The sequence below is a fragment of the Scardinius erythrophthalmus genome (genome assembly GCF_964197995.2).
Source record: "Scardinius erythrophthalmus genome assembly, chromosome: 3".
NCBI lineage: Eukaryota > Metazoa > Chordata > Actinopteri > Cypriniformes > Leuciscidae > Scardinius > Scardinius erythrophthalmus.
The window spans coordinates 217501-245309 of NC_138223.1; the positions used below are offsets into that span (position 1 = coordinate 217501).

The window sequence follows — 27809 nt, forward strand, 5'->3', positions numbered from 1 at the left end:
CTGCCCTGACCCACACTGCCCTGACCCACACACTGCCCTGACCCACACACTGCCCTGACCCACACACTGCCCTGACCCTGCCCTGACCCACACACTGCCCTGACCCACACTGCCCTGACCCACACACTGTCCTGACCCACACACTGCCCTGACCCACACACTGCCCTGACCCACACTGTCCTGACCCACACTGTCCTGACCCACACACTGCCCTGACCCACACACTGCCCTGACCCACACACTGCCCTGACCCACACACTGCCCTGACCCACACTGTCCTGACCCACACACTGCCCTGACCCACACACTGCCCTGACCCACACACTGCCCTGACCCACACTGTCCTGACCCACACACTGCCCTGACCCACACACTGCCCTGACCCACACACTGCCCTGACCCACACACTGCCCTGACCCACACACTGCCCTGACCCACACACTGCCCTGACCCACACTGTCCTGACCCACACTGTCCTGACCCACACTGTCCTGACCCACACACTGCCCTGACCCACACACTGCCCTGACCCACACACTGCCCTGACCCACACACTGTCCTGACCCACACACTGCCCTGACCCACACACTGCCCTGACCCACACACTGCCCTGACACACTGCCCTGACACACACACTGCCCTGACCCACACACTGTCCTGACCCACACACTGTCCTGACCCACACACTGTCCTGACCCACACACTGTCCTGACCCACACACTGTCCTGACCCACACACTGCCCTGACCCACACACTGCCCTGACCCACACACTGCCCTAACCCACACTGCCCTGACCCACACACTGCCCTGACCCACACACTGCCCTGACCCACACACTGCCCTGACCCACACACTGCCCTAACCCACACTGCCCTGACCCACACACTGCCCTGACCCACACACTGCCCTGACCCACACACTGCCCTGACCCACACACTGCCCTGACCCTGCCCTGACCCACACACTGCCCTGACCCACACACTGCCCTGACCCACACACTGCCCTGACCCACACTGCCCTGACCCACACTGTCCTGACCCACACACTGCCCTGACCCACACACTGCCCTGACCCACACACTGCCCTGACCCACACTGCCCTGACCCACACTGCCCTGACCCACACTGTCCTGACCCACACTGTCCTGACCCACACACTGCCCTGACCCACACACTGCCCTGACCCACACACTGCCCTGACCCACACTGCCCTGACCCACACACTGTCCTGACCCACACACTGCCCTGACCCACACACTGCCCTGACCCACACTGTCCTGACCCACACTGTCCTGACCCACACACTGCCCTGACCCACACACTGCCCTGACCCACACACTGCCCTGACCCACACTGTCCTGACCCACACACTGCCCTGACCCACACACTGCCCTGACCCACACACTGCCCTGACCCACACTGTCCTGACCCACACACTGCCCTGACCCACACACTGCCCTGACCCACACACTGCCCTGACCCACACACTGCCCTGACCCACACACTGCCCTGACCCACACTGTCCTGACCCACACTGTCCTGACCCACACTGTCCTGACCCACACACTGCCCTGACCCACACACTGCCCTGACCCACACACTGCCCTGACCCACACACTGTCCTGACCCACACACTGCCCTGACCCACACACTGCCCTGACCCACACACTGCCCTGACACACTGCCCTGACACACACACTGCCCTGACCCACACACTGTCCTGACCCACACACTGTCCTGACCCACACACTGTCCTGACCCACACACTGTCCTGACCCACACACTGCCCTGACCCACACACTGCCCTGACCCACACACTGCCCTGACCCACACTGCCCTGACCCACACACTGCCCTGACCCACACACTGCCCTGACCCACACACTGCCCTGACCCACACTGTCCTGACCCACACACTGCCCTGACCCACACACTGCCCTGACCCACACACTGCCCTGACCCACACACTGCCCTGACCCACACACTGCCCTGACCCACACACTGCCCTGACACACACTGCCCTGACACACACTGCCCTGACCCACACTGCCCTGACCCACACTGCCCTGACCCACACTGTCCTGACCCACACACTGCCCTGACCCACACACTGCCCTGACCCACACTGTCCTGACCCACACTGCCCTGACCCACACACTGCCCTGACCCACACACTGCCCTGACCCACACACTGCCCTGACCCACACACTGCCCTGACCCACACTGCCCTGACCCACACACTGCCCTGACCCACACACTGCCCTGACCCACACACTGCCCTGACCCACACACTGCCCTGACCCACACACTGTCCTGACCCACACACTGCCCTGACCCACACACTGCCCTGACCCACACACTGCCCTGACCCACACACTGCCCTGACCCACACACTGCCCTGACCCACACACTGCCCTGACACACTGCCCTGACCCACACACTGCCCTGACCCACACACTGTCCTGACCCACACACTGTCCTGACCCACACACTGTCCTGACCCACACACTGCCCTGACCCACACACTGCCCTGACCCACACACTGCCCTGACCCACACTGCCCTGACCCACACACTGCCCTGACCCACACACTGCCCTGACCCACACACTGCCCTGACCCACACACTGCCCTGACCCACACACTGCCCTAACCCACACTGCCCTGACCCACACACTGCCCTGACCCACACACTGCCCTGACCCACACACTGCCCTGACCCACACACTGCCCTGACCCACACTGCCCTGACCCACACACTGCCCTGACCCACACACTGCCCTGACCCACACACTGCCCTGACCCTGCCCTGACCCACACACTGCCCTGACCCACACTGCCCTGACCCACACACTGTCCTGACCCACACACTGCCCTGACCCACACACTGCCCTGACCCACACTGTCCTGACCCACACTGTCCTGACCCACACACTGCCCTGACCCACACACTGCCCTGACCCACACACTGCCCTGACCCACACACTGCCCTGACCCACACTGTCCTGACCCACACACTGCCCTGACCCACACACTGCCCTGACCCACACACTGCCCTGACCCACACTGTCCTGACCCACACACTGCCCTGACCCACACACTGCCCTGACCCACACACTGCCCTGACCCACACACTGCCCTGACCCACACACTGCCCTGACCCACACACTGCCCTGACCCACACTGTCCTGACCCACACTGTCCTGACCCACACTGTCCTGACCCACACACTGCCCTGACCCACACACTGCCCTGACCCACACACTGCCCTGACCCACACACTGTCCTGACCCACACACTGCCCTGACCCACACACTGCCCTGACCCACACACTGCCCTGACACACTGCCCTGACACACACACTGCCCTGACCCACACACTGTCCTGACCCACACACTGTCCTGACCCACACACTGTCCTGACCCACACACTGTCCTGACCCACACACTGTCCTGACCCACACACTGCCCTGACCCACACACTGCCCTGACCCACACACTGCCCTAACCCACACTGCCCTGACCCACACACTGCCCTGACCCACACACTGCCCTGACCCACACACTGCCCTGACCCACACACTGCCCTAACCCACACTGCCCTGACCCACACACTGCCCTGACCCACACACTGCCCTGACCCACACACTGCCCTGACCCACACACTGCCCTGACCCTGCCCTGACCCACACACTGCCCTGACCCACACACTGCCCTGACCCACACACTGCCCTGACCCACACTGCCCTGACCCACACTGTCCTGACCCACACACTGCCCTGACCCACACACTGCCCTGACCCACACACTGCCCTGACCCACACTGCCCTGACCCACACTGCCCTGACCCACACTGTCCTGACCCACACTGTCCTGACCCACACACTGCCCTGACCCACACACTGCCCTGACCCACACACTGCCCTGACCCACACTGCCCTGACCCACACACTGTCCTGACCCACACACTGCCCTGACCCACACACTGCCCTGACCCACACTGTCCTGACCCACACTGTCCTGACCCACACACTGCCCTGACCCACACACTGCCCTGACCCACACACTGCCCTGACCCACACTGTCCTGACCCACACACTGCCCTGACCCACACACTGCCCTGACCCACACACTGCCCTGACCCACACTGTCCTGACCCACACACTGCCCTGACCCACACACTGCCCTGACCCACACACTGCCCTGACCCACACACTGCCCTGACCCACACACTGCCCTGACCCACACTGTCCTGACCCACACTGTCCTGACCCACACTGTCCTGACCCACACACTGCCCTGACCCACACACTGCCCTGACCCACACACTGCCCTGACCCACACACTGTCCTGACCCACACACTGCCCTGACCCACACACTGCCCTGACCCACACACTGCCCTGACACACTGCCCTGACACACACACTGCCCTGACCCACACACTGTCCTGACCCACACACTGTCCTGACCCACACACTGTCCTGACCCACACACTGTCCTGACCCACACACTGCCCTGACCCACACACTGCCCTGACCCACACACTGCCCTGACCCACACTGCCCTGACCCACACACTGCCCTGACCCACACACTGCCCTGACCCACACACTGCCCTGACCCACACACTGCCCTGCTGCCCTGACCCACACACTGCCCTGACCCACACACTGAGAGAATCAGGAATACTAAAGTGTGATAAAAGAAGAAATGCTGTATTGAAATGATGACTCCTGAGGGTCGGATCTACACACACTCCATCAATCATTTATAAACACTTCGGTGTAACACTGTAAAACTAATCAACTTCATCAGAAGCGCGAATTAAATACAGACTTGACTTCAGTCAGCTTCTCACACAACGCATCATCAACGGCAGCAGAATAATGACTGATGATCCTCGATAAAGAGCAGCGTGAACATTCTGCTAAACCTCTCCAGCCGACTGAAGCCAGACACTGACCCTGCATGAGCTGTACTGTGTGTGTGTGTACCAGTGAGGTGGAGGCCGAGGGCTGGCTGTAGGAGGACCACCACACCGTCCGGTAGATGTTGATGTACTGCACGAACAGCGCCACCAGCAGGTAGAGGAACAGCAGCGCCTCGAACAGGAGATTACTGTCCAGAGGGAGATCGGGAATGCGGGAATGTCGGACGGGATCTGGAGTGATGAGGGCCGTGAGGGGCGGAGCCGAGAGACCCAGCGCACTGCTGTTCCTGAGACACGCACACACACGCACACACACACACACACACACACACACACACACACACACACACACACACACACACACACACACACATAGGTTACTAATTAAAATTGAATTAGGTCATTAGATTAGCTTTAAGGCTGTAATATTACTACAGTTCACAGTGAAATGCACATTTCCAGCAGTGTTAAGATCAGGACAGATCTGGATCAGCAAACCAACAGAATGTAGATCTGAAAGGTGAGATCTGGGCATTATTAATAACTAGAGCTAACTAAACAACAAACAGACAGATGAAAACTAGTACAGGCTTCATCTGCTCACGTCACAAACAACACGGACTCCATCTGTGCGCACGAGATCATACAAACCCGTTCATGAAGCCGAACCGGAGCTGCACACACTGATCATGATTTATATCGACACTGAATATAAACGGCTGTTTGTGGACTATCACACATTCTAAACACTGTCATGATGAATAAGCTGCTTAGAAAGAGTGTGTTGATGCATAAGCAGACATATTCTGGGGACACCATAGCTTCAAATGACATCTTGTGAAAAGGGGCGTAATGTCTCCTTTAATGTGTTGACTATGGAAAACATCAGCATCAGCGGCTCACCTGCACCGAAGCCCCGCCCCATTGCTGAGGCCGCCGCCCACCAGCGTCTGCAGCGACGGCAGAGCGCAGCGGCTCAGCTGCTGTCTACTGGGACCCCTGCGGCCCCCGGGCATGACCTCCAGCGGCTCCCTGCGGCTCCGTCCTCACGTCTCCACCAGCGGCTCCTTGCGGCTCCGTCACGTCTCGGCCCAAAGCTGCTCGGCCACTGCAGGACACACACAAGCCGAGGTTCAGGTCAGAACTACTCAGACACAGGGTTTCGACCTGCTAACAAAAGCAGCAGCTGGGCAGAACATGATGTGAAATCACATGTTAAAAGACAAAACTGCTGTAAAGTCACTCAACTCTCAATGAAACACAGTAAGGTCAGAGGTCAGAGTGGGCAACACTCATGTGATAAATAAGCATCTGACACAAAGCAGCAGTTTTTCTGTTAAAACCGTTACACCAAAAGAGGAAGTTAAAGTGCAATGAAGCTGAAGTTTGTAAGAAGAAAACAGCATTAAACTCTCCTGAAGCATGAACACAGAAACCTGCTGATCATCCAGACAACAGCCGATGGGAATCACCTTATGATGCACAGATTACCAAGACTAGACTAACAGCTAACCTACTACTACAACCAGGCTAACTCATCAACTACACTCATAACAAGACTGACTCATCAACTACACTTAACCAGACTAACTCAACTACACTTAACCAGACTAACTCATCAACTACACTTAACCAGACTAACTCAACTACACTTAACCAGACTAACTCAACTACACTTAACCAGACTAACTCATCAACTACACTTAACCAGACTAACTCAACTACACTTAACCAGACTAACTCATCAACTACACTTAACCAGACTAACTCAACTACACTTAACCAGACCAACTCATCAACTACACTTAACCAGACTAATGACTAAACTAGCATTACAACCAGACTAACTCATCAACTACACTTAACCAGACTAACTCATCAACTACACTTAACCAGAGTAACTCATCAACTACACTTAACCAGACAAACTCATCAACTACACTTAACCAGACTAATGACTAAACTAGCATTACAACCACACTAACTCATCAACTACACTTACAACCAGGCTAACTCATCAACTACACTTACAACCAGGCTAACTCATCAACTACACTTAACCAGACTAATGACTAAACTAGCATTACAACCAGACTAACTCATCAACTACACTTAACCAGACTAATTCATCAACTACATTTAACCAGACTAACTCAACTACACTTAACCAGACTAACTCAACTACACTTAACAAGACTAACTCATCAACTACACTTAACCAGACTAACTCAACTACACTTAACCAGACTAAATCAACTACACTTAACCAGACTAACTCATCAACTACACTTAGCCTAACCAGACTAACTCAACTACACTTAACCAGACTAACTCATCAACTACACTTAACCAGACTAATGACTAAACTAACATTACAACCAGACTAACTCATCAACTACACTTACAACCAGACTAACTCATCAACTACACTTAACCAGACTAATGACTAAACTAGCATTACAACCAGACTAACTCATCAACTACACTCATAACCAGACACTCATCAACTACACTCATAACCAGACACACTCATCAACTACACTCATAACCAGACACACTCATCAACTACAATTAACCAGACTAACTCAACTACACTTAACCAGACTAATGACTAAACTAGCATTACAACCAGACTAACTCATCAACTACACTCATAACCAGACACACTCATCAACTACACTCATAACCAGACACACTCATCAACTACACTTAACTAGACTAACTCAACTACACTTAACCAGACTAATGACTAAACTAGCATTAAGTCAAGTCAAGTCAAGTCAACTTTATTTATATAGCGCTTTTCACAATACAGATTGTATCAAAGCAGCTTCACAGTATTAAATTAAAATAATACATCAGTGTATGTTTCTAGTGTAAAACGTCCACGTTTGGTTATGCTCATCAATAGTATTGTTGATTGATTAATTAAATTAAGTATCCCCAACTGAGCAAGCCAAAGGCAACAGTGGCAAGGAACCGAAAAACTCCATCAGGTGACCTAATGGAGAAAAAAAAAACTTGGGAGAACCCAGGCTCAGTCGGGGGCCAGTTCTCCTCTGGCGTTTATAACCTAGAGACCGGATTTAACTGTAAGATTAAAAATATTATATGAATGCCTGGCTGAAGAGATGCGTCTTTAATCTAGTTTTAAACTGGGAGAGCGAGTCTGAGCAACGAACAGTATCAGAAAGGCTATTCCAGAGTTTTGGAGCTAAATGTGAAAATGCTCTCCCTCCCTTGGTGGATCTGGATATCCTAGGTATGACCAAAAGCCTCGAATTTAGTGATCTTAAAGAGCGCGATGGATTATAGGGCGATAGAAGATCCGTTAAATAGACTGGAGCTAAGCCGTTTAGGGCTTTATAGGTCAGTAGCAATACCTTGTAATTAATACGGAACTTTATAGGTAACCAATGTAGTGATGATAAAATCGGTGTTATATGATCATATTTTCTTGATCTAGTAAGAACTCTAGCGGCGGCATTTTGGACTAACTGTAGCTTGTTTATTGAGGATGCAGGACAACCAGCTAATAAAGCATTACAGTAATCTAGTCTCGAGGTCATGAATGCATGAACTAACTTTTCTGCATCAGAAACTGATAGCATATTACGTAGCTTAGCAATGTTTCTAAGGTGGAAAAAGGCTGTTTTTGTAACATATGAAATATGATTTTCAAAAGACAGGTTGCAATCTAATATAACACCCAGGTCTTTTACTGTAGAGGATAAAGTAACAGGACATCCTACTATGTTAAAGTTGTATTGTGAGAGGTTTTGTGGGCGGTTTTTTGAACCGATAAGTAGTAACTCTGTCTTGTCTGGATTTAATAAAAGAAAATTGCACGTCATCCAATCTTTTATATCTTTAACACTGTCAATTTGGATAATTTAGCGTTTTCATCCGGCCGTGATGAAATATATATTTGAGTGTCATCAGCATAACAATGGAAACTAATTCCATGTTTCCTTATAATATTTCCAAGTGGCAGCATATACACTGCTCAAAAAAATAAAGGGAACACTTAAACAACACAATGTAACTCCAAGTCAATCACACTTCTGTGAAATCAAACTGTCCACTTAGGAAGCAACACTGATTGACAATCAATTTCACATGCTGTTGTGCAAATGGAATAGACAACAGGTTGAAATTATAGGCAATTAGCAAGACACCCCCAATAAAGGAGTGGTTCTGCAGGTGGTGACCACAGACCACTTCTCAGTTCCTATGCTTCCTGGCTGATGTTTTGGTCACTTTTGAATGCTGGCGGTGCTTTCACTCTAGTGGTAGCATGAGACGGAGTCTACAACCCACACAAGTGGCTCAGGTAGTGCAGCTCATCCAGGATGGCACATCAATGCGAGCTGTGGCTAGAAGGTTTTCTGTGTCTGTCAGCGTAGTGTCCAGAGCATGGAGGCGCTACCAGGAGACAGGCCAGTTCATCAGGAGACGTGGAGGAGGCCGTAGGAGGGCAACAACCCAGCAGCAGGACCGCTACCTCCGCCTTTGTGCAAGGAGGAGCAGGAGGAGCACTGCCAGAGCCCAGCAAAATGACCTCCAGCAGGCCACAAATGTGCATGTGTCTGCTCAAACTGTCAGAAACAGACTCCATGAGGGTGGTATGAGGGCCCAACGTCCACAGGTGGGGGTTGTGCTTACAGACCAACACCGTGCAGGACGTTTGGCATTTGCCAGAGAACACCAAGATTGGCAAAATCGCCACTGGGGCCCTGTGCTCTTCACAGATGTTGCAGGCAGCAGAACGTTCTCCATGGTGTCTCCAGACTCTGTCACGTCTTTCACATGTGATCAGTGTGAACCTGCTTTCATCTGTGAAGAGCACAGGGCGCCAGTGGCGAATTTGCCAATCTTGGTGTTCTCTGGCAAATGACTTTGTGGAATGATATCTATATCGGTTGGATCGGTTCCATGTGATATAATTAAATCGAGTGTGTGATTAAAACGATGAGTTGGTCCGGTAACGTTTTGCTTAACCCCAAAGGAGTTTAATAAATCTATAAACGCAGCCCCTAACGCATCATTTTGATTATCTACGTGTATGTTAAAATCTCCAACAATTAATGCTTTATCGACATTGACCAATAGATCTGAGAGAAAATCTGCAAATTCTTTTAGGAAATCAGCGTAAGGCCCTGGCGGTCTATATATGGTAGCCAAGGCTAGAGATAATAGGGATGTTTTTCTAGCATCTAAGAGCGTAACATTTAGTACAAGTACTTCAAACGAAATAAACTTATAACCCGTTTTCTGAGTAACACTAAGAAAATCTCTATAGATTGTTGCAACACCGCCGCCACGACCAATCAGACAGGGCTCATGCTTATAGGAGTATCCACATGGAGTAGACTCATTTAAACCAAAATAATCAGATTTCAGTAAGGCAAAGTACATCGAAGCTATTATCTGTGACTATTTCATGTACAATAGTTTGTTGTAAGTAAGTTTAAAGAGTAAAATCAAGAATTATAAATCAAATCGATGGAGCTCCAAAGACAACAACGCGTTCAGACGTGACGCATGCGCATTCGACCGAGTTTGTAATGTCGAATTAATTAATGTAGTTGATGATGATGCGCATTCGACCTGGTTGTAATGACTATGAGTTAGTCATTACAACCAGACTAACTCATAACTACACTCATAACCAGACACACTCATCAACTACACTCATCACTACTACACTCATCACCAGACTGACTCATCAACTACACTTACAAGCAGACTGACTCATCAACTACACTTACAGCCAGACTAATGACTAAACTAGCATTACAACCAGACTAACTCATCAACTAGGCTACACTTACAACCAGATTAACTCATCAACTAAACTTACAACGAGACTAACTCATCAACTACACTTACAACGAGACTAACTCAACTACACTTACAAGACTAACTCATCAACTACACTTACAACCAGATTGATTCATCAACTACACTTTCAACCAGATTAACTCATCAACTACACTTACAAGCAGATTGATTCAACTACACTTTCAACCAGATTAACTCATCAACTACACAACCAGACTAATGACTAAACTAGCATTACAAACAGACTAACTCATCAACTACACTTAGGCTACAGCCAGATTAACTCATCAACTACACTTAACCAGACTAATGACTAAACTAGCATTACAACCAGACTAACTCATCAACTACACTTACAACCAGATTAACTCATCAACTACACTTTCAACCAGACTAACTAATCAACTACACTTTCAACCAGATTAACTCATCAACTACACTTTCAACCAGACTAACTCATCAACCACACTTAACCAGACTAATGACTAAACTAGCATTAAATGCAGTAACTAGCTTAAAACCAGATTAACTCATCAACTACACTTAACCAGACTAATGACTAAACTATCATTACAACCAGACTAACTCATCAACTACACTTACAACCAGATTAACTCATCAACTACACTTTCAACCAGACTAACTCATCAACTACACTTTCAACCAGATTAACTCATCAACTACACTTACAGCCAGATTAACTCATCAACTACACTTACAGCCAGATTAACTCATCAACTACACTTTCAACCAGATTAACTCATCAACTACACTTACAACCAGATTAACTCATCAACTACACTTACAGCCAGATTAACTCATCAACTACACTTTCAGCCAGACTAACTCATCAACTACACTTTCAACCAGATTAACTCATCAACTACACTTACAACCAGATTAACTCATCAACTACACTTACAGCCAGATTAACTCATCAACTACACTTTCAGCCAGACTAACTCATCAACTACACTTTCAACCAGATTAACTCATCAACTACACTTACAACCAGATTAACTCATCAACTACACTTACAGCCAGATTAACTCATCAACTACACTTTCAACCAGACTAACTCATCAACTACACTTTCAACCAGATTAACTCATCAACTACACTTACAACCAGATTAACTCATCAACTACACTTACAGCCAGACTAACTCATCAACTACACTTAACCAGACTAATGACTAAACTAGCATTACAACCAGACTAACTCATCAACTACACTTACAACCAGACAATCGGCTGAACCAGTCACCGACAGACTAACAATATCAACTAACTAAATAACACATGAATTAACACACACACACACACACACACACACACACACACACAGGAAATAAACAGAATCATTGGTCTGCAGCTGGTAACTGAACTATAACCCTAACTGAACTATATGCATGTTGAGCTGATGCTCCTTACTGTAAATGTTGACTGAATGCATGATTAACAACATTAACATTAATAAATAATTAAAGCAGCACTTACCGCACACCAATCATGAGCGCAGACATCAGTCACCTAAACTCTGTAACAACCACATTTGCTTCTCTCTCTCTCTCTCTCTCTGAAATAATGATACAGTGTAAAGTTTCTGACAGACAATGTGGATATTGTGTTTCGCGTGTGTTGTTGCAGTCGCGCACTGCTTTGTATTAACGGCCTTAAAATGCAAAACACAAAGTTGCAGAAGTTCCTCGCGCAGTTACAGACCGACGTGGCAAACCGACGCTGCGTCACATGACGCCATCAGCCGCGCGACGGTGCACACTGCGCAGGCGCCGCAGACACACGCACGCAGTACACGCTGGGAACAGATGTAGTACTAAAACAATACAATAAAATAAAATATAAATAGCAATACATTTTGTATTGCTAACTTCTAGCTTTTATTTTGCTTTGTGAAACTGCCTTGCAAACATTCTTACTTTGGCAATGTGAGACAAATATTGTTGCTGTTCAAAGTTGAAACATGAAGGGATTGTTGTGATGAGACTGTGATTGCTAATATTAGCCTGAGAAACACAGATGTACTCAAACGCAAACATGTCGGCACATGCTGCTGTTTTCGCAGATTTATTTATGCAAGTGGAAAAGGAAGAATTCGGTCCACATAAGATGCATGACGTAAAGACACAAAACATTAATAGACAGTCCTTCATATATGAACAATAGAACATGTACAAGTCTTTCATCATTACAGAGGCGATTCACATATTCAGTAGAAGCTGATATAAAGGCAAGACTGAAAAATCATTAAGATTTTGAACTTTAGATGCAGTAACAAGTTCCATAAAAACATTATTTACAAAAGGCTAAAGAACAGCTTGACCTGAGCATGATCAATAAAACATAAATACACACTTCTGAATAAGTTATTCCTGGGCCAGAGAGTTGCAATCACAATGAATAACTTATTACAGACATAATAATGAGCATTTCAAAGTCTCATACACAATTCTTGTTATATTGCATTATATCTCTGTGCTGTAAATGCAGTGGATGCTTAAAAAACTTCAATATATTAATAAATATATTGACACAAAAGATGTGATATTTACACAGATAAATCCTCAAACCCAAGAAACGTCACGTCATACACAGCTAATGTCACACATTCACTAGGATATTCATTCATATTCACATTCAAGTGTATAAATTGCTCTGCACAAAAATATAAAACAAAAAATCCATGATCTATCTTCAAAGTATCACATCCTTCAAATATGTTCAGTAAAAGCTCTTTTCTTAGTTCTGTGTTCATGACGCTGGTGTTCAGATGACGATGCTGGTGCCGCTGAGAGAGCTCTTATCCTGCAGAGGAAGAGGAGAGCGAAGATTAACACAAGATCAACAACCACCACTGAACGCCAGACGATGATCCGGATCTGTGAGGATGTGAAGGTGCAGAAGAGTCCGAACCCAACGTCACAGAGCAGAATACAGAAACGAGTTCACCTAAAACCCATCAGTTGGTAAATGAACAGGACTGCAGTATTTGCCCTGGAGCTCCATGAGCTAAACCTGATGATCATGTTCTGAGAAGATAATGATCTTTGGTGAAAGAACAACATCTGAGTGTCTGTACACACAGTGAACAGGACCTATTGTTACCCTTTTACACAGTGTAATATAAGTCTTAAGTGACTTCAGAATCTGTCTGAAGTTTCAGCTCAAAATGCACCAGAGATCAGTTATTACATCATGCCCCTCTTTGGGTGGAAGCAATTGCACGCTGTTTTCGAGTGTGTGTGTGTGTGTGTCTTTAAATGCAAATGAGCTGCTGCTCTGCCAAATGAGATAAACATGAGTGTGTACGCTCACTCAGGGGAGGAGCTATGCTAATAGGGCAGCAGTCATGGGCGGGGCCTGTTACACTGATGTCAACATGTATGGAAAACACGAACGACTCATTTTGGGACACTGTATACACACTGTATACACACTGTACACACACATTTATCTTCTAACACCATGTAAAAGTGAATTCTGCATAATAGGTCACATTTCAGATTTAAACGAGAGAGAATTAATCTTACATTTGTTTACATGTTTGATGTGATTGCGATTGCAGACGTTTGGATCGACACACCCGTTAATGTTGTGACTAGCGCTGGGACAATAAATCGATGCATCGCGAATATTTTCCAAATACATCGCCATTCGATTCGAATCGATTCTGAGCTTAGTTTTTAACAGCAGATGGCGCTCTAGGCTCGTTTTTAACAGCAGATGGCGCTCTAGGCTCGTTTTTAACAGCACGCTCAAATGCTCACGAAGAGCGCTTGTGCGTTCGGCTGAGTCTAAGAATGTACTTGTCTTGCACCTCAATGTTTTTGTGTTGCAAGATTAATGTAAACAGCTCACTGCAAACACCCTTGTAATTCGCTTCAACCTTTTCGGACTTCATGAATGATTATTTGATAGAAGGTTCAAGAGGAAGCAAGCAGAGAACGGCTGTTTCTAAAGCATGCAGTTCCATCTGCTTTTAGAAAACTAAGCTCAGAATCGATTCGAGAGAGAATTGCGATGCTTTCGGAAAATCTCAGAATCGATCCGGAATCATTTCTCGATTCATGATGCATCGATTTATTATCCCAGCCCTAGTTGTGACGGCAGGAGAATGGCAGTTTTAAAGAAGAACTCGGTGTTAGTGAACGCGTGAGCCGATCAGTAGTTCAGACTCTTACAGAGAAGCGCTCCTGCCGCTTGTTCGGCTTCTTCCCAGGCTCGTACTCGCTGTAGGTGGGAGGATGATCGGACCATCCGGATCCGCGAGCTCCTCGTGTTCCTCCGCGTCTGCTAGCCTCCTCATTAGCGGAGCTCCAGGAGCCGCGGCGGGGCGGAGGAGAGTAATCATCCCGGCGGGCCGGGCCTCTGCGCTCCGCGGCCAGCAGATCGTCCCGGGATCGGGAGCGAGGGCGGGATCCTCCAGACCGGCTCCGGCTGTCCAGCACGTCCTCCTGGCTGTAGCTGCGCGGGATTAGCGGGCGAGGGTAGCGGCGCTCGTCGCGCGGTGGGACGCCGTACGCAGACGAGCCGCTGGAGTGTGATCTGGCTCCTCGTGATCCGGGCAGGAGTCTGCGTGAGGCGGGGCCGTCGTCCAGGCCAGAGAGCATGCTGGGAGGCCCGGCGGAGAAGGGCACGTGCTGCGGGACGTGTTGCGGAGGGGGGGGCATGAGCTGGGGCTGTTGGAGAGGGCTGTTCATATCCATGCCGCGCACCTGACTCTCCAGGTACTCCAGCATCTGGTTGTTCCTGTGAACGCTGCCGTTGCCGTGCATGCTGGGAGGAGGCATGTGACCCGACATCTGCAGATGCGGAGGCGGCAGCGGAACCGGCGTCATGTGACCCTTCTGTGACTCTGAAGCGGGAAAACAGAGAGACTCAGAACACAAATACACAGCAGCCCTTATGTCACATTAAAAAAAACATGTCTGAATGCATAGAAGCAAAATATGAAAAGAAGCTGCAAATTAGCTTAAATGAGCTTTTGAAAATATATATTAAAGGGGTCATATAATGGTACATGCACTTTTACAAGTTGATTGTACTGAAGTGTGTGTTGGCAGTGCCTGTACACAACCATCATAAAATGATAAAAATCCATCCAGTGTTTTTTTATAAAATCTTCTTATATGTTTTCCCCTGTCTCTAATCAAGCCGTTCGACCATGTGACGTCACACGGTTGGACGCCCCTCCCACGATTGTTGATTGACAGCAGCGTTTCAACACAGACCCGCCCTCGCTCGTGAGCGAGCTGTCAATCATAGTCCGCGCGGACCGGCACGGTCATTGTTGATACGCTGGAGCACTGTCTATGAGTAGAATGGCGTCTAAGCGATTGTGGTGTTCTGTTCTTGGGTGTAATAACGAACACAGCATCATTTCGATGTTCCTAAATCCGAACCACTGAAGACGCAGTTTTTTTTCGAAGGGAATATTCCCCACGATCAACGTCAATGCTGTCATGTTTGCGCGAAACATTTCATACACCAGACTGCTTTACACACGAGGGTCAGTAACGTTATAAAGCTGGTTTTGCTAAGAAGCTGCTCCTGAAAAAAGGATCAGTACCAACTATTCGTGTTCCTGCTGCACCTCCAGAAGAACTGAAGTGAGTGTAACGTTTTATTAACCTTTATATTAATCTTTGCAAATCGCTTGCTGCACGCTTCACGCTTCACGATGAATGCGGCTGTTTACACTCAGGGTACATTACGGCATGTTTTCTATGTACGACGTTCTCAATATAATTCATAATCCCACGTTTAGAACAAAAAACGCGTTATGGTTATTGTGTTATTAAAAACGGTGTAGCACAGAACAGAGGGGCGGGGTCAGCAGAGGGGCGGGGTCAGCAGAGGGGCGGGGCCAGCAAAGCTCATTATCATTTAAAGACACATGCACTGAAACGGCGTGCTGAAAACAGAGCTGTTTTTGACCAGGTAAAATGAGTGTTTGCTTACAATACTAATGAGAATTTGTAATTAAAGTATATTACAAACTTTTAATTTATACCCTAAAGAATCATATTAGCTTGTACAAAAATGGCATTATATGACCCCTTTAAATAATAAAAACACACACTGAATACAATGCCCTTATAAAGCCTATGGCATCATATTTGATGCACAGTTTCTAACGCCTCTGAATGATGAATAACGAGCACCTGACTGGGACTGACCCCGACTCCGTGAGGATAGACTGGGACTGATCCTGACTCTGACTCTGCGAGCACCTGACTGGGACTGACCCCGACTTCGTGAAGATGGACTGGGACTGATCCCGACTCCGTGAGGACCTTACTGGGACTGACCCAGACTCCGCGAGGATGAACTGGGAGTGATCTCGACTCTGCGAGCACCTGACCGGGATTGATCCTGACTCCATGAGCACCTGACTGGGACTGACCCCTACTCCGCAAGAACCTTACTGGGACTGACCCTGACTTCGTGAGGATGGACTGGGACTGATCCCGACTCCGTGAGCACCTTACTGGGACTGACCCTGACTTCGTGAGGATGGACTGGGACTGATCCCGACTCCATGAGCACCTGACTGGGACTGACCCCGACTCCACGAGCACTTGACTGGGACTGACCCTGACTCCACGAGCACTTGACTGGGACTGACCCCGACTCCACGAGCACTTGACTGGGACTGACCCTGACTTCGTGAGGATGGACTGGGACTGATCCCAACTCCATGAGCACCTGACTGGGACTGACCCTGACTTCGTGAGGATGGACTGGGACTGATCCCGACTCCGTGAGGACCTTACTGGGACTGACCCTGACTTCGTGAGGATGGACTGGGACTGATCCCAACTCCATGAGCACCTGACTGGGACTGACCCCAACTCCGAAAGCACCTGACTGGGACTGACCCTGACTTCGTGAGGATGGACTGGGACTGATCCCAACTCCGTGAGCACCTGACTGGGACTGACCCTGACTTTGTGAGGATGGACTGGGACTGATCCCAACTCCGCGAGCACCTGACTGGGACTGACCCCAACTCCACGAGCACCTTACTGGGACTGACCCTGACTTCGTGAGGATGGACTGGGACAGACCCCAACTCCGCGAGCACCTGACTGGGACTGACCCTGACTTCGTGAGGATGGAATGGGACTGATCCCAACTCCATGAGCACCTGACTGGGACTGACCCCAACTCCGCGAGCACCTGACTGGGACTGATCCCAACTCCGCGAGCACCTGACTGGGACTGACCCTGACTTCGTGAGGATGGACTGGGACTGATCCCAACTCCATGAGCACCTGACTGGGACTGACCCCAACTCCGCGAGCACCTGACTGGGACTGATCCCGACTCCGCGAGCACCTGACTGGGACTGACCCCTACTCCGCAAGAACCTTACTGGGACTGACCCTGACTTCGTGAGGATGGACTGGGACTGATCCCGACTCCGTGAGCACCTTACTGGGACTGATCCCGACTCCATGAGCACCTGACTGGGACTGACCCCAACTCCGCGAGCACCTGACTGGGACTGATCCCGACTCCATGAGCACCTGACTGGGACTGACCCCTACTCCGCAAGAACCTTACTGGGACTGACCATGACTTCGTGAGGATGGACTGGGACTGATCCCGACTCCGTGAGCACCTTACTGGGACTGACCCTGACTTCGTGAGGATGGACTGGGACTGATCCCGACTCCATGAGCACCTGACTGGGACTGACCCTGACTCCACGAGCACTTGACTGGGACTGATCCCGACTCCGTGAGCACCTTACTGGGACTGACCCTGACTTCGTGAGGATGGACTGGGACTGATCCCGACTCCATGAGCACCTGACTGGGACTGATCCCAACTCCATGAGCACCTGACTGGGACTGACCCTGACTTCGTGAGGATGGACTGGGACTGATCCCGACTCCGTGAGGACCTTACTGGGACTGACCCTGACTTCGTGAGGATGGACTGGGACTGATCCCAACTCCATGAGCACCTGACTGGGACTGACCCCAACTCCGAAAGCACCTGACTGGGACTGACCCTGACTTCGTGAGGATGGACTGGGACTGATCCCAACTCCGTGAGCACCTGACTGGGACTGACCCTGACTTTGTGAGGATGGACTGGGACTGATCCCAACTCCGCGAGCACCTGACTGGGACTGACCCTGACTTTGTGAGGATGGACTGGGACTGATCCCAACTCCGCGAGCACCTGACTGGGACTGACCCCAACTCCACGAGCACCTTACTGGGACTGACCCTGACTTCGTGAGGATGGACTGGGACAGACCCCAACTCCGCGAGCACCTGACTGGGACTGACCCTGACTTCGTGAGGATGGAATGGGACTGATCCCAACTCCATGAGCACCTGACTGGGACTGACCCCAACTCCGCGAGCACCTGACTGGGACTGATCCCGACTCCGCGAGCACCTGACTGGGACTGACCCCAACTCCATGAGCACCTGACTGGGACTGACCCCAACTCCGCGAGCACCTGACTGGGACTGATCCCAACTCCGCGAGCACCTGACTGGGACTGACCCTGACTTTGTGAGGATGGACTGGGACTGATCCCAACTCCGCGAGCACCTGACTGGGACTGACCCCAACTCCATGAGCACCTGACTGGGACTGACCCCAACTCCGTGAGCACCTGACTGGGACTGATCCCAACTCCGCGAGCACCTGACTGGGACTGACCCTGACTTCGTGAGGATGGACTGGGACTGATCCCAACTCCATGAGCACCTGACTGGGACTGACCCCAACTCCGCGAGCACCTGACTGGGACTGATCCCGACTCCGCGAGCACCTGACTGGGACTGACCCTGACTTCGTGAGGATGGACTGGGACTGATCCCAACTCCATGAGCACCTGACTGGGACTGACCCCAACTCCACGAGCACCTTACTAGGACTGACCCTGACTTCGTGAGGATGGACTGGGACTGACCACAACTCCGCGAGCACCTGACTGGGACTGACCCTGACTTCGTGAGGATGGACTGGGACTGATCCCAACTCCATGAGCACCTGACTGGGACTGACCCCAACTCCGCGAGCACTTTACTGGGACTGATCCCGACTCCGCGAGCACCTGACTGGGACTGACCCCAACTCCGCGAGCACCTGACTGGGACTGACCCCAACTCCGCGAGCACCTGACTGGGACTGACCCTGACTTCGTGAGGATGGACTGGGACTGACCCCAACTCCACGAGCACCTTACTAGGACTGAACCTGACTTCGTGAGGATGGACTGGGACTGACCACAACTCCACGAGCACCTTACTAGGACTGACCCTGACTTCGTGAGGATGGACTGGGACTGACCCCAACTCCGAAAGCACCTGACTGGGACTGACCCTGACTTCGTGAGGATGGACTGGGACTGATCCCAAACTCCATGAGCACCTGACTGGGACTGATCCCGACTCCGCGAGCACCTGACTGGGACTGACCTGCGTACAGCATGGGGTTCATCTGGTAGTTGGAGCCGTGTTTGCTCATGGGAGTGTAGAGCGGCTGTCCGTTCAGCCACGGCGTCATGGCCTTCTGTGCCTCCTTCATCAGCCGGTGCTGCATCACAGCTGAACACAGGAACACAAACACGGCGTTACAAGTGTGTATGAGTCTGAGGCAGTGTGTGTGTGTGTGTGTGTGTGTGTGTGTGTGTGTGTGTGAGTCTGAGGCAGGTGTGTGTGTGTGTGTGAGTCTGAGGCAGGTGTGTGTGTGTGTGTGTGTGTGTGTGTGTATGTGTGTGTGTGAGTCTGAGGCAGGTGTGTGTGTGTGTGTGTGAGTCTGAGGCAGGTGTGTGTGTGTGTGTGTGAGTCTGAGGCAGGTGTGTGTGTGTGTGTGAGTCTGAGGCAGGTGTGTGTGTGTGTGTGTGTGTATGTGTGTGTGTGAGTCTGAGGCAGGTGTGTGTGTGTGTGTGTGTGTGTGTGTGTCTGAGGCAGGTGTGTGTGTGTGTGTGAGTCTGAGGCAGGTGTGTGTGTGTGTGTGTGTGTGTGAGTCTGAGGCAGGTGTGTGTGTGTGTGTGTGTGTGTGTGTGTGTGTGTGTGTGTGTATGTATGAGTCTGAGGCAGGTGTGTGTGTGTGTGTGTGTGTGTGTGTGTGTGTGAGTCTGAGGCAGGTGTGTGTGTGTGTGTGTGTGTGTGTGTATGAGTCTGAGGCAGGTGTGTGTGTGTGTGTGTGTATGTATGAGTCTGAGGCAGGTGTGTGTGTGTGTGTGTGTGTGTGTGTGAGTCTGAGGCAGGTGTGTGTGTGTGTGTGTGTGTGTGTGTATGTATGAGTCTGAGGCAGGTGTGTGTGTGTGTGTGTGTGTGTGTGTGTGAGTCTGAGGCAGGTGTGTGTGTGTGTGTGTGTGTGTGTGTGTGTGTGTATGAGTCTGAGGCAGGTGTGTGTGTGTGTGTGTGTATGTATGAGTCTGAGGCAGGTGTGTGTGTGTGTGTGTGTGTGTGTGTGTGTGTGTGTGTGTGTGTGTGTGTGTGTGTGTGTGTGTGTGTGTGTGTGTGTGTGTGTGCGCGCGTGCGTGCGTGCGTGCACCAACCCTTCTCGGGGCAGCAGCAGGTCTGAGGGCAGCACGGGCAGCGTACGTAACAGCAGCACTTCTGTGGACAGCACTGACAGCAACACACACACAGCAGGACGACGAGCATCAGCACTCCAATCACGATGAAGAGCACCGTCAGCCAGTCTAACAACACACACACAGCAGGAGGATCAGCATCAGCTAGTCTAACAACACACACACACACACGCATCTTCACACTGCAGATCCTGCCACTCGCAACACAAGCTCAAGGGTTCCATTCTCAGTCAACGCATCACCTGATCAAATCTAGACCTTCAATGCAATTTAGAGTAGTTCACTTCACTTCACTCCTGATGATTTACTCTCCCCCTCGTCATCCAAGATATTCATGACTTTCTCTCTTCAGTTGAAAAGAAATTGAGGTTGAGGAACATTCCAGGATGTTTCTCCATATAGTGTCTTCAATGGGGTCCAACGGTTTGAAGTAGAGCCCGACCGATATATCGGCAGGCCGATATTATCGGCCGATATTAGGCATTTTCAAAACTATCGGTATCGGCATTTATAACGGCCGATAAATGAATATTTCAAAAATAAAATAAAAACGGACGAAACACCCTTCAACCAGGTTATGAGTGTTGGCGTTGTATAGTTTGTCCACCAGAGGGCACTCTACACCGTCCCTGTTGGCAACACTCGTGTATAACGCGCCACACATTCTGCAACCTGCTGATCCAGCCCGAGTCGGGCAGAGAGAACCGCGAGTGAGATCAGCGGTGAAGTGTGTTCATGGTGAGTTGGTCACGACTCACGAGACATACATTGCTTGAATAACAATTAAAAGAACACCCCTATCAGTTCTCTTAACTCAAATAAGGATGACAAAATTCGTGACTCATGTCCAGTTTTGCTGCGGTTAAATAAGCCGAGAGTGAAGCGGAACAACGCGACGTAGGCTATATTCACATAAAATGTTAACACTGCAGTTCACAAAAGTTCATAATGTGCATGTGCTTTAATGCTTTGTCGGTTAAACATTTAATTTTAAATGCTGATGCGCTGTTCTAACGTGTGCGTTTCTCAGCGCGTACATGTGAAGCTCACATGCACTAAAAGCCTTTCTACCAGCGCCTGGATACTGGACTAAGTTATCTTTCGAGTATTATTGTGCTAATACTGTTAAATACACACAAGATTTACATAAACAAAGTCGGTTGTCTAAAGTGAAGGCAAAATTGAGAGAAAATCTGCTTGTCAAATGCGTGTACATTAGACGAGTCGTGCTCAGCTCTTAAAGAGACAGTAGCAATTGTAAACACATTGCCGCTTGTCCTTAAAGGGATAGTTCACCCAATAATAAAAATGATCTCATTATGATCTCATTACAGGCACTCTAATGTTGTTCCAACTGTATTAATTTCCTTCTAATATTTTTATAATATTAATAGTTTGAAGAATGTGGGTAACCAAACAGTAGCTGGTCCCCATTGACTTCCAAAGGAGAAAAATATACTATGGAAGTCACTGGGGTACATCAACTGTTTGGTTACCCACATTCATCCAAATAACATATTTTCAACAGAAGAAAAAAACAACTTGAGAGAGTAAATTATGACAATTTGAATTTGTTGACAATTTGAATGTGAAATTGTTGTTTTTGTTCAAAGGACTAAACGTTTAGTCTTAAAAAAAATCTTAAGTTTGTATTTTTATACATTTTATTTATCAGAACTTTAATATATTTTGATGTTCCTCTGTTCTGTTGTGACAATAAAAGAAACAAGTTTCTTTTTAAAATGCATTATCATATTATTTTAGTTAAAACACATAAATAACTACAAATAACTAATGTTAAGGAAATTTGTTAATGTTTTGTTGCGCGTTTCTGAAAAAAAAAAAAAAAAAATTTAAAACCAACAAATATTTGTACCGGTATCGGCCTTCAAAATCCTTTATCGGTCGGGCTCTAGTAGCCATCAAAAGTTTGTACACACCAATTGTAAAGTGTGTCCAAACTTACTGTACTATAATACACATAAATAATATTGCTACTGTATTATAATATACACATAAATAATATCGGCCGATATATCGGTATCTGGCTTTTTTTATCGGTATCGGCGCCCAAAAATCCATATCGGTCGGGCTCTAGTTTGAAGGTCCCAAATGTGAGTTTCAGTGCAGCTTCAAAGTCTCGACACGATCCAGCCGAGGAATAAGAGTCTTATCTAGACAAACCATCGGCCATTTTATAAAAATAAATAAACATTTATATACTTTTTAACCACAAATACTGGTTTTGCACAAGCTGTGATGTGACACACATTACGTCATCAGGTTGAAAGGTCAAGTGTGACGTAGGCGTAAGAACAGACCCAGTGTTTACAAAGCGAACGTGCACAGACAAAGTCAAACGCCATTTACAAAACAAATACATAAATAAATAAAAGTTAAAACAACGATGTCAGACCATTTTGAAGTTGGAGGAGGAAATGAGATGTAATTTTTCGCCCTTCCCTACATTTGAACCAGAACACGAGTGACCTTTCAACCTGATTACATAATGTGAGGTGAATCACTGCTAGTGCCAGACGAAGATTTAAAATTTTTTTTTTTTTTTTAATAAAATGACCGATGTTTTGTCTAGATACGACTCTCATGGTGTTTTTTTTCTCTCTTTTCCTGACCAGAAGGATAGTTCCGCTTAATTTTCTCACTGATGTTGTAAACTTTGATTGACACGCTTTGACACGAGGGGGGCCTTGAGTAATTTGCGGGGCCCTACACAACATGCGTAGTGTGTGTTTAGGCCTGATCGGCTCTGAGAGGGGGAGAGTACATTATCAGGGTATTTTAATTCTGAAGTGAACTACTCCTTTAAGTCACTTTGGATAAAAGCATCCGCCAAATGATGATTCATTCATCACTGTCTCTACATGCTGAAATACGGTATCAGTTTGCTTCTGTTTTGAATGAATTTTAAAGGTTTTTAACATGTTGCTTATAATGAGACTGTAAGGCTTTTTCTTCTCCTGTGTTTAACTCTTGTGATCGGGACTTACGGTACACGATCAGCTTCATCTCTTTGTCTGAATCTCCGATCGTGTCTCCAGGCGCATCCACAGAGCAGAAATACATCCCGTTATCCCACCACATCACCTCATTGATGACCAGATCCGCCTCTGATCAACACAAACACAGAGGAAATATCTGGATTACGACTGAAAGAGGAACAATAACCATTTATGGAAAAAACAACAAACTGATTAGTCCGGTCCCTTTACAGTAGCTTCCTAATGATATCTCCCAAGGGGAGCATGTACAGTGTGTGTGTGTGTGTGTGTGTGTGTGTGTGTGTGTGTGTGTGTGTGTGTGTGTGTGTGTGTGTGTGTGTGTGTGTGTGTAGCATGTACAGAGTGAACAGCAGCGGTCCTAGTACTGAGCCTTGTGGTACGCCATACTGAACTTGTGATCGATGAGACATCTCTTCATTTACTGCTACAAACTGATAACGGTCAGTAGTGAAAGAAAATATTAAGTTGTTGAACTTGAGATGGAACTGGATAATATTCTGAATGTCCTGATCCAATCTGACCTGTGACCTGTGATGCTGCCTGGATCATAATCATAATCATAATCATAATCAGAGACTGAGTCTGGTTTCTCCCAAGGTTTATTCCTCCATTCTGTCACTGATGGAGTTTTGGTTCCTTCGCTGTCGCCTCTGGCTTTTGTCTTGCTTAGTTGAGGACATTTAATATTCAACAACATTATTGATCTGCCTTTTGATAAATATAAAGGCACTGACAGCATTATATGAGAACTGAACTGAGCTGGACGATGACATCACGGTTTTCTCCAGAGCGGCTGTATATATATATAAATGAACTAAATTAATAACTTTTTTTCAACAGAAATGAACCATCACTGATCTTACTTAAGCTGGACTGTGACGCTATTTTCTTCTAGAAACAAACTCTGTTGCATTATTCTCCTGTTATCTCTGTAAAGCTGCTCTGAAACACTCTGTGTTGTAATAAGCGCTGTATAAATAAAGGAGACTCGACTGAAGGGGTGATTCTGGACTCCACTGCTGCTTCAGTCTATGTCTAATGAGGGATTGTAATCAAGGTATTAATCAATATTTTTCCTTCTAAATATCACATGAGTTGAATGACTCCTCTAGGCTTGTGAGATTTCACTTATTTGGAGAAGTTTCCAGTGTGATTACTGACATGTTCTCCTCATGTATTCTGTAATGTGTGTATGAATGGCTGAGAGGAGACTGAGGGTCCGGCTCTAATGCCAGGAATAGAGTGACCGTGTTTGCTCATTTAGCCCGGCTTCCAGAGATGACATATGGACTTCCTCAACACGTGTCAATATATACGTCTGTTCTTCTGGGGTTCCCTGACAGCTGTGGTCACAGGGGTCACCGATGTCTGTAGTTTAAGGGGCCATTTCGTAGCTAAAGCTTTACTTTACTGCGCTAGATTAAAGTGTCCTCTCCTTGAGAGAAAGAACGCATTATCTTGATGTTTTGAGACGACTCTTCTGTTTATAGTCAGAGCCTGACCTAACCCAACCTTGAAGAAGCCGTGTGTGTGTGTGTGTGTGTGTGTGTGTGTGTGTGTGTGTGTGTGTGTGTGTGTGTGTGTGTGTGTGTGTGTGTGTGTGTGTGTGTGTGTGTGTGTGTGTGTGTGTGTGTGTGTGTGTAAACGGGGCGGGTAAGGGTTGAAGCTGAACTTCTGCTGATGAAACTGCAAACTATCTTCAGTTGAACTTTTCTTCAGACTCCGGGTCTTTATTCATCGTATCTGGTTCTGGGTCTTCGACTGTAAATCCCCTTACACGTTTCTCGTATCTTCATCAACTCACTGTTCTGAATGTAGACTTTGCGGTCTCTGTATTCGGAGCCCAGCACCGCCTCGCCGGAGCCCAGTTTCTGAGCCACGGTTCGGATGGTGCGCTGCGAGTCCACGCAGTCGTTGGCAGGATCTTGACCCATCTGAAGGGCAGACTGGTACGCTGCAGAACACACACACACACACACACACACACACACACACACACACAGGTTAAACAGCGCTATATGGGTTCTCCCGCACTGAGGTCACGGAGAGAGGAATGATGGGTTACCTGTGGAGTAATAGTCCAGAACAGGGTCTCTGCAGAAGGACTTGAACTTCCAGGTGACCAACACATTCTGAGCCGGCGCGGAGGTGGAGTAATCACAGAGTAAAGTGACCGAAGAGAAGAGAGTCGTGCGCTTCTCCAACACAGAGAGAGTGACCTGGATACACTCAATCCCTGAAGAGAGGAAGAGAACGTCAGCTTTACACGGGACAGATCGAGTCACAGCAGCGGCAGGGATACACAGGAGAACTTCAGCAAACATTCAGATATTAATGTCTTTTAAAGAGAAAGTGTGTGTGTGTGTGTGTGTGTGTGTGTGTGTGTGTGTGTGTGTGTGTGTGTGTGTGTGTGTGTGTGTGTGTGTGTGTGTGTGTGTGTGTGTGTGTGTGTGTGTGTGAGAGAGAGAGAGAGAGAGAGAGAGAGAGAGAGAGAGAGAGAGAGAGAGAGAGAGAGAGAGAAAGAAAGAGGAAGAGAGAGAGAGAGAGAGAGAGAGAGAGAAAGAAAGAGGAAGAGAGAGAGAGAGAGAGAGAGAGAGAGAGAGAGAGAGAGAGAGAGAGAGAGAGAGAGAGAGAAAGAAAGAGGAAGAGAGAGAGAGATAAACAGACAGAAACACAGGAGCTGCCTAACCTGTAATACTGGAAATGACACAAAGAGCAGGAAATTCTTCACTGGTTTCAAACACATTGAGTTTCAGTGTGAGTAAAGAGAAATATTCAGCAACATATTCCTGAAAACTTCGATTAATATACTTGTTTATTTATTTACATTTTCATTTTTATTTTAACTAGATGCCACACTTTCTTAGTCTTGAGTGCTTTAAGTAGTTTTAAACATCTACATCCCGTCATTCTTTCAATGTTTGTATATTTTAATTGGATCGATGTCAACAACCAGTGATCATCACGTGACCGAAACGGACGCGCTCAACAGGTGAAACACGGTTACTGTTCCTCTGAGTCTGACCATATCACAGCATTATTCTGCATTATAAATGAGCAGTGTGTGTGTGTGTGTGTGTGTGTGTGTGTGTGTGTGTGTGTGTGTGTGTGTGTGTGTGTGTGTGTGTGTGTCTCACCTGAGCTCAGGGCACTCAGCAGCAGCAGAGATACGATCATCATGATGTTCAGATGAAACTCCAGTAAACGCGAACCGAAACCAGCGCGAGTGTGAATGCGATCAGAGTCACGGATCAAACACGCATTTTACCCCAAAAGCCGCTTTAACTTGTAGTTGTGTTCCTCTCAGAGACCGGCTTGTGACTCCTCTGCTCTGCTCTTCCTCCGCCTCCTCATCATCATCATCATCAACATCATCGCTCCACCCCAAACACAGGGGCGTCATATGACGCGCGTGCGCACAGG

The 27809-nt window shown here is 48.3% G+C and overlaps 2 protein-coding genes across 3 annotated transcripts in view; both read right to left on the reverse strand.

The window, feature by feature from the left end:
- tmem39a (transmembrane protein 39A) overlaps positions 1–12550 on the reverse strand; it is a 73034-nt gene extending 60484 nt beyond the window's left edge. The window contains exons 1-3 of one of the 2 annotated variants that reach the window (XM_081361296.1): positions 12270–12550; positions 5830–6034; positions 4991–5213 (exon numbers count right to left, since the gene is read on the reverse strand). In XM_081361296.1, the coding sequence (XP_081217422.1) occupies positions 4991–5213; positions 5830–5942 (336 nt within the window). In that variant the 5' untranslated portion in view covers positions 5943–6034; positions 12270–12550. The remainder of the gene's footprint in view (positions 1–4990; positions 5214–5829; positions 6035–12269) is intronic. The other variant, XM_081361297.1, reaches the window with a different exon arrangement.
- Positions 12551–12606: 56 nt separating this feature from the next.
- On the reverse strand, positions 12607–27787 carry ildr1a (immunoglobulin-like domain containing receptor 1a). The gene is made up of 8 exons (XM_081362265.1): positions 27524–27787; positions 26452–26622; positions 26191–26340; positions 24375–24494; positions 21328–21474; positions 20240–20368; positions 14972–15645; positions 12607–13595 (listed from the first exon to the last, which is right to left on the reverse strand). Exons 1-8 carry the CDS (start codon positions 27564–27566, stop codon positions 13557–13559), a joined length of 1473 nt encoding a protein of 490 aa, XP_081218391.1. The 5' UTR covers positions 27567–27787; the 3' UTR covers positions 12607–13556.
- Positions 27788–27809: the final 22 nt, after the last annotated feature.

Bases quoted from the DNA above. Each gene is read 5' to 3' on its own strand.
- ildr1a (XM_081362265.1), bottom strand. From the start codon at position 27,566: ATGATGATCGTATCTCTGCTGCTGCTGAGTGCCCTGAGCTCAG. The intron at 26,623-27,523 runs GTGAGACACACA...TCCTCTCTTCAG, and splicing joins GCTGAGTGCCCTGAGCTCAG to GGATTGAGTGTATCCAGGTC. The intron at 21,475-24,374 runs GTAAGTCCCGAT...GTGTGTTGTTAG, and splicing joins GATGAAGCTGATCGTGTACC to ACTGGCTGACGGTGCTCTTC.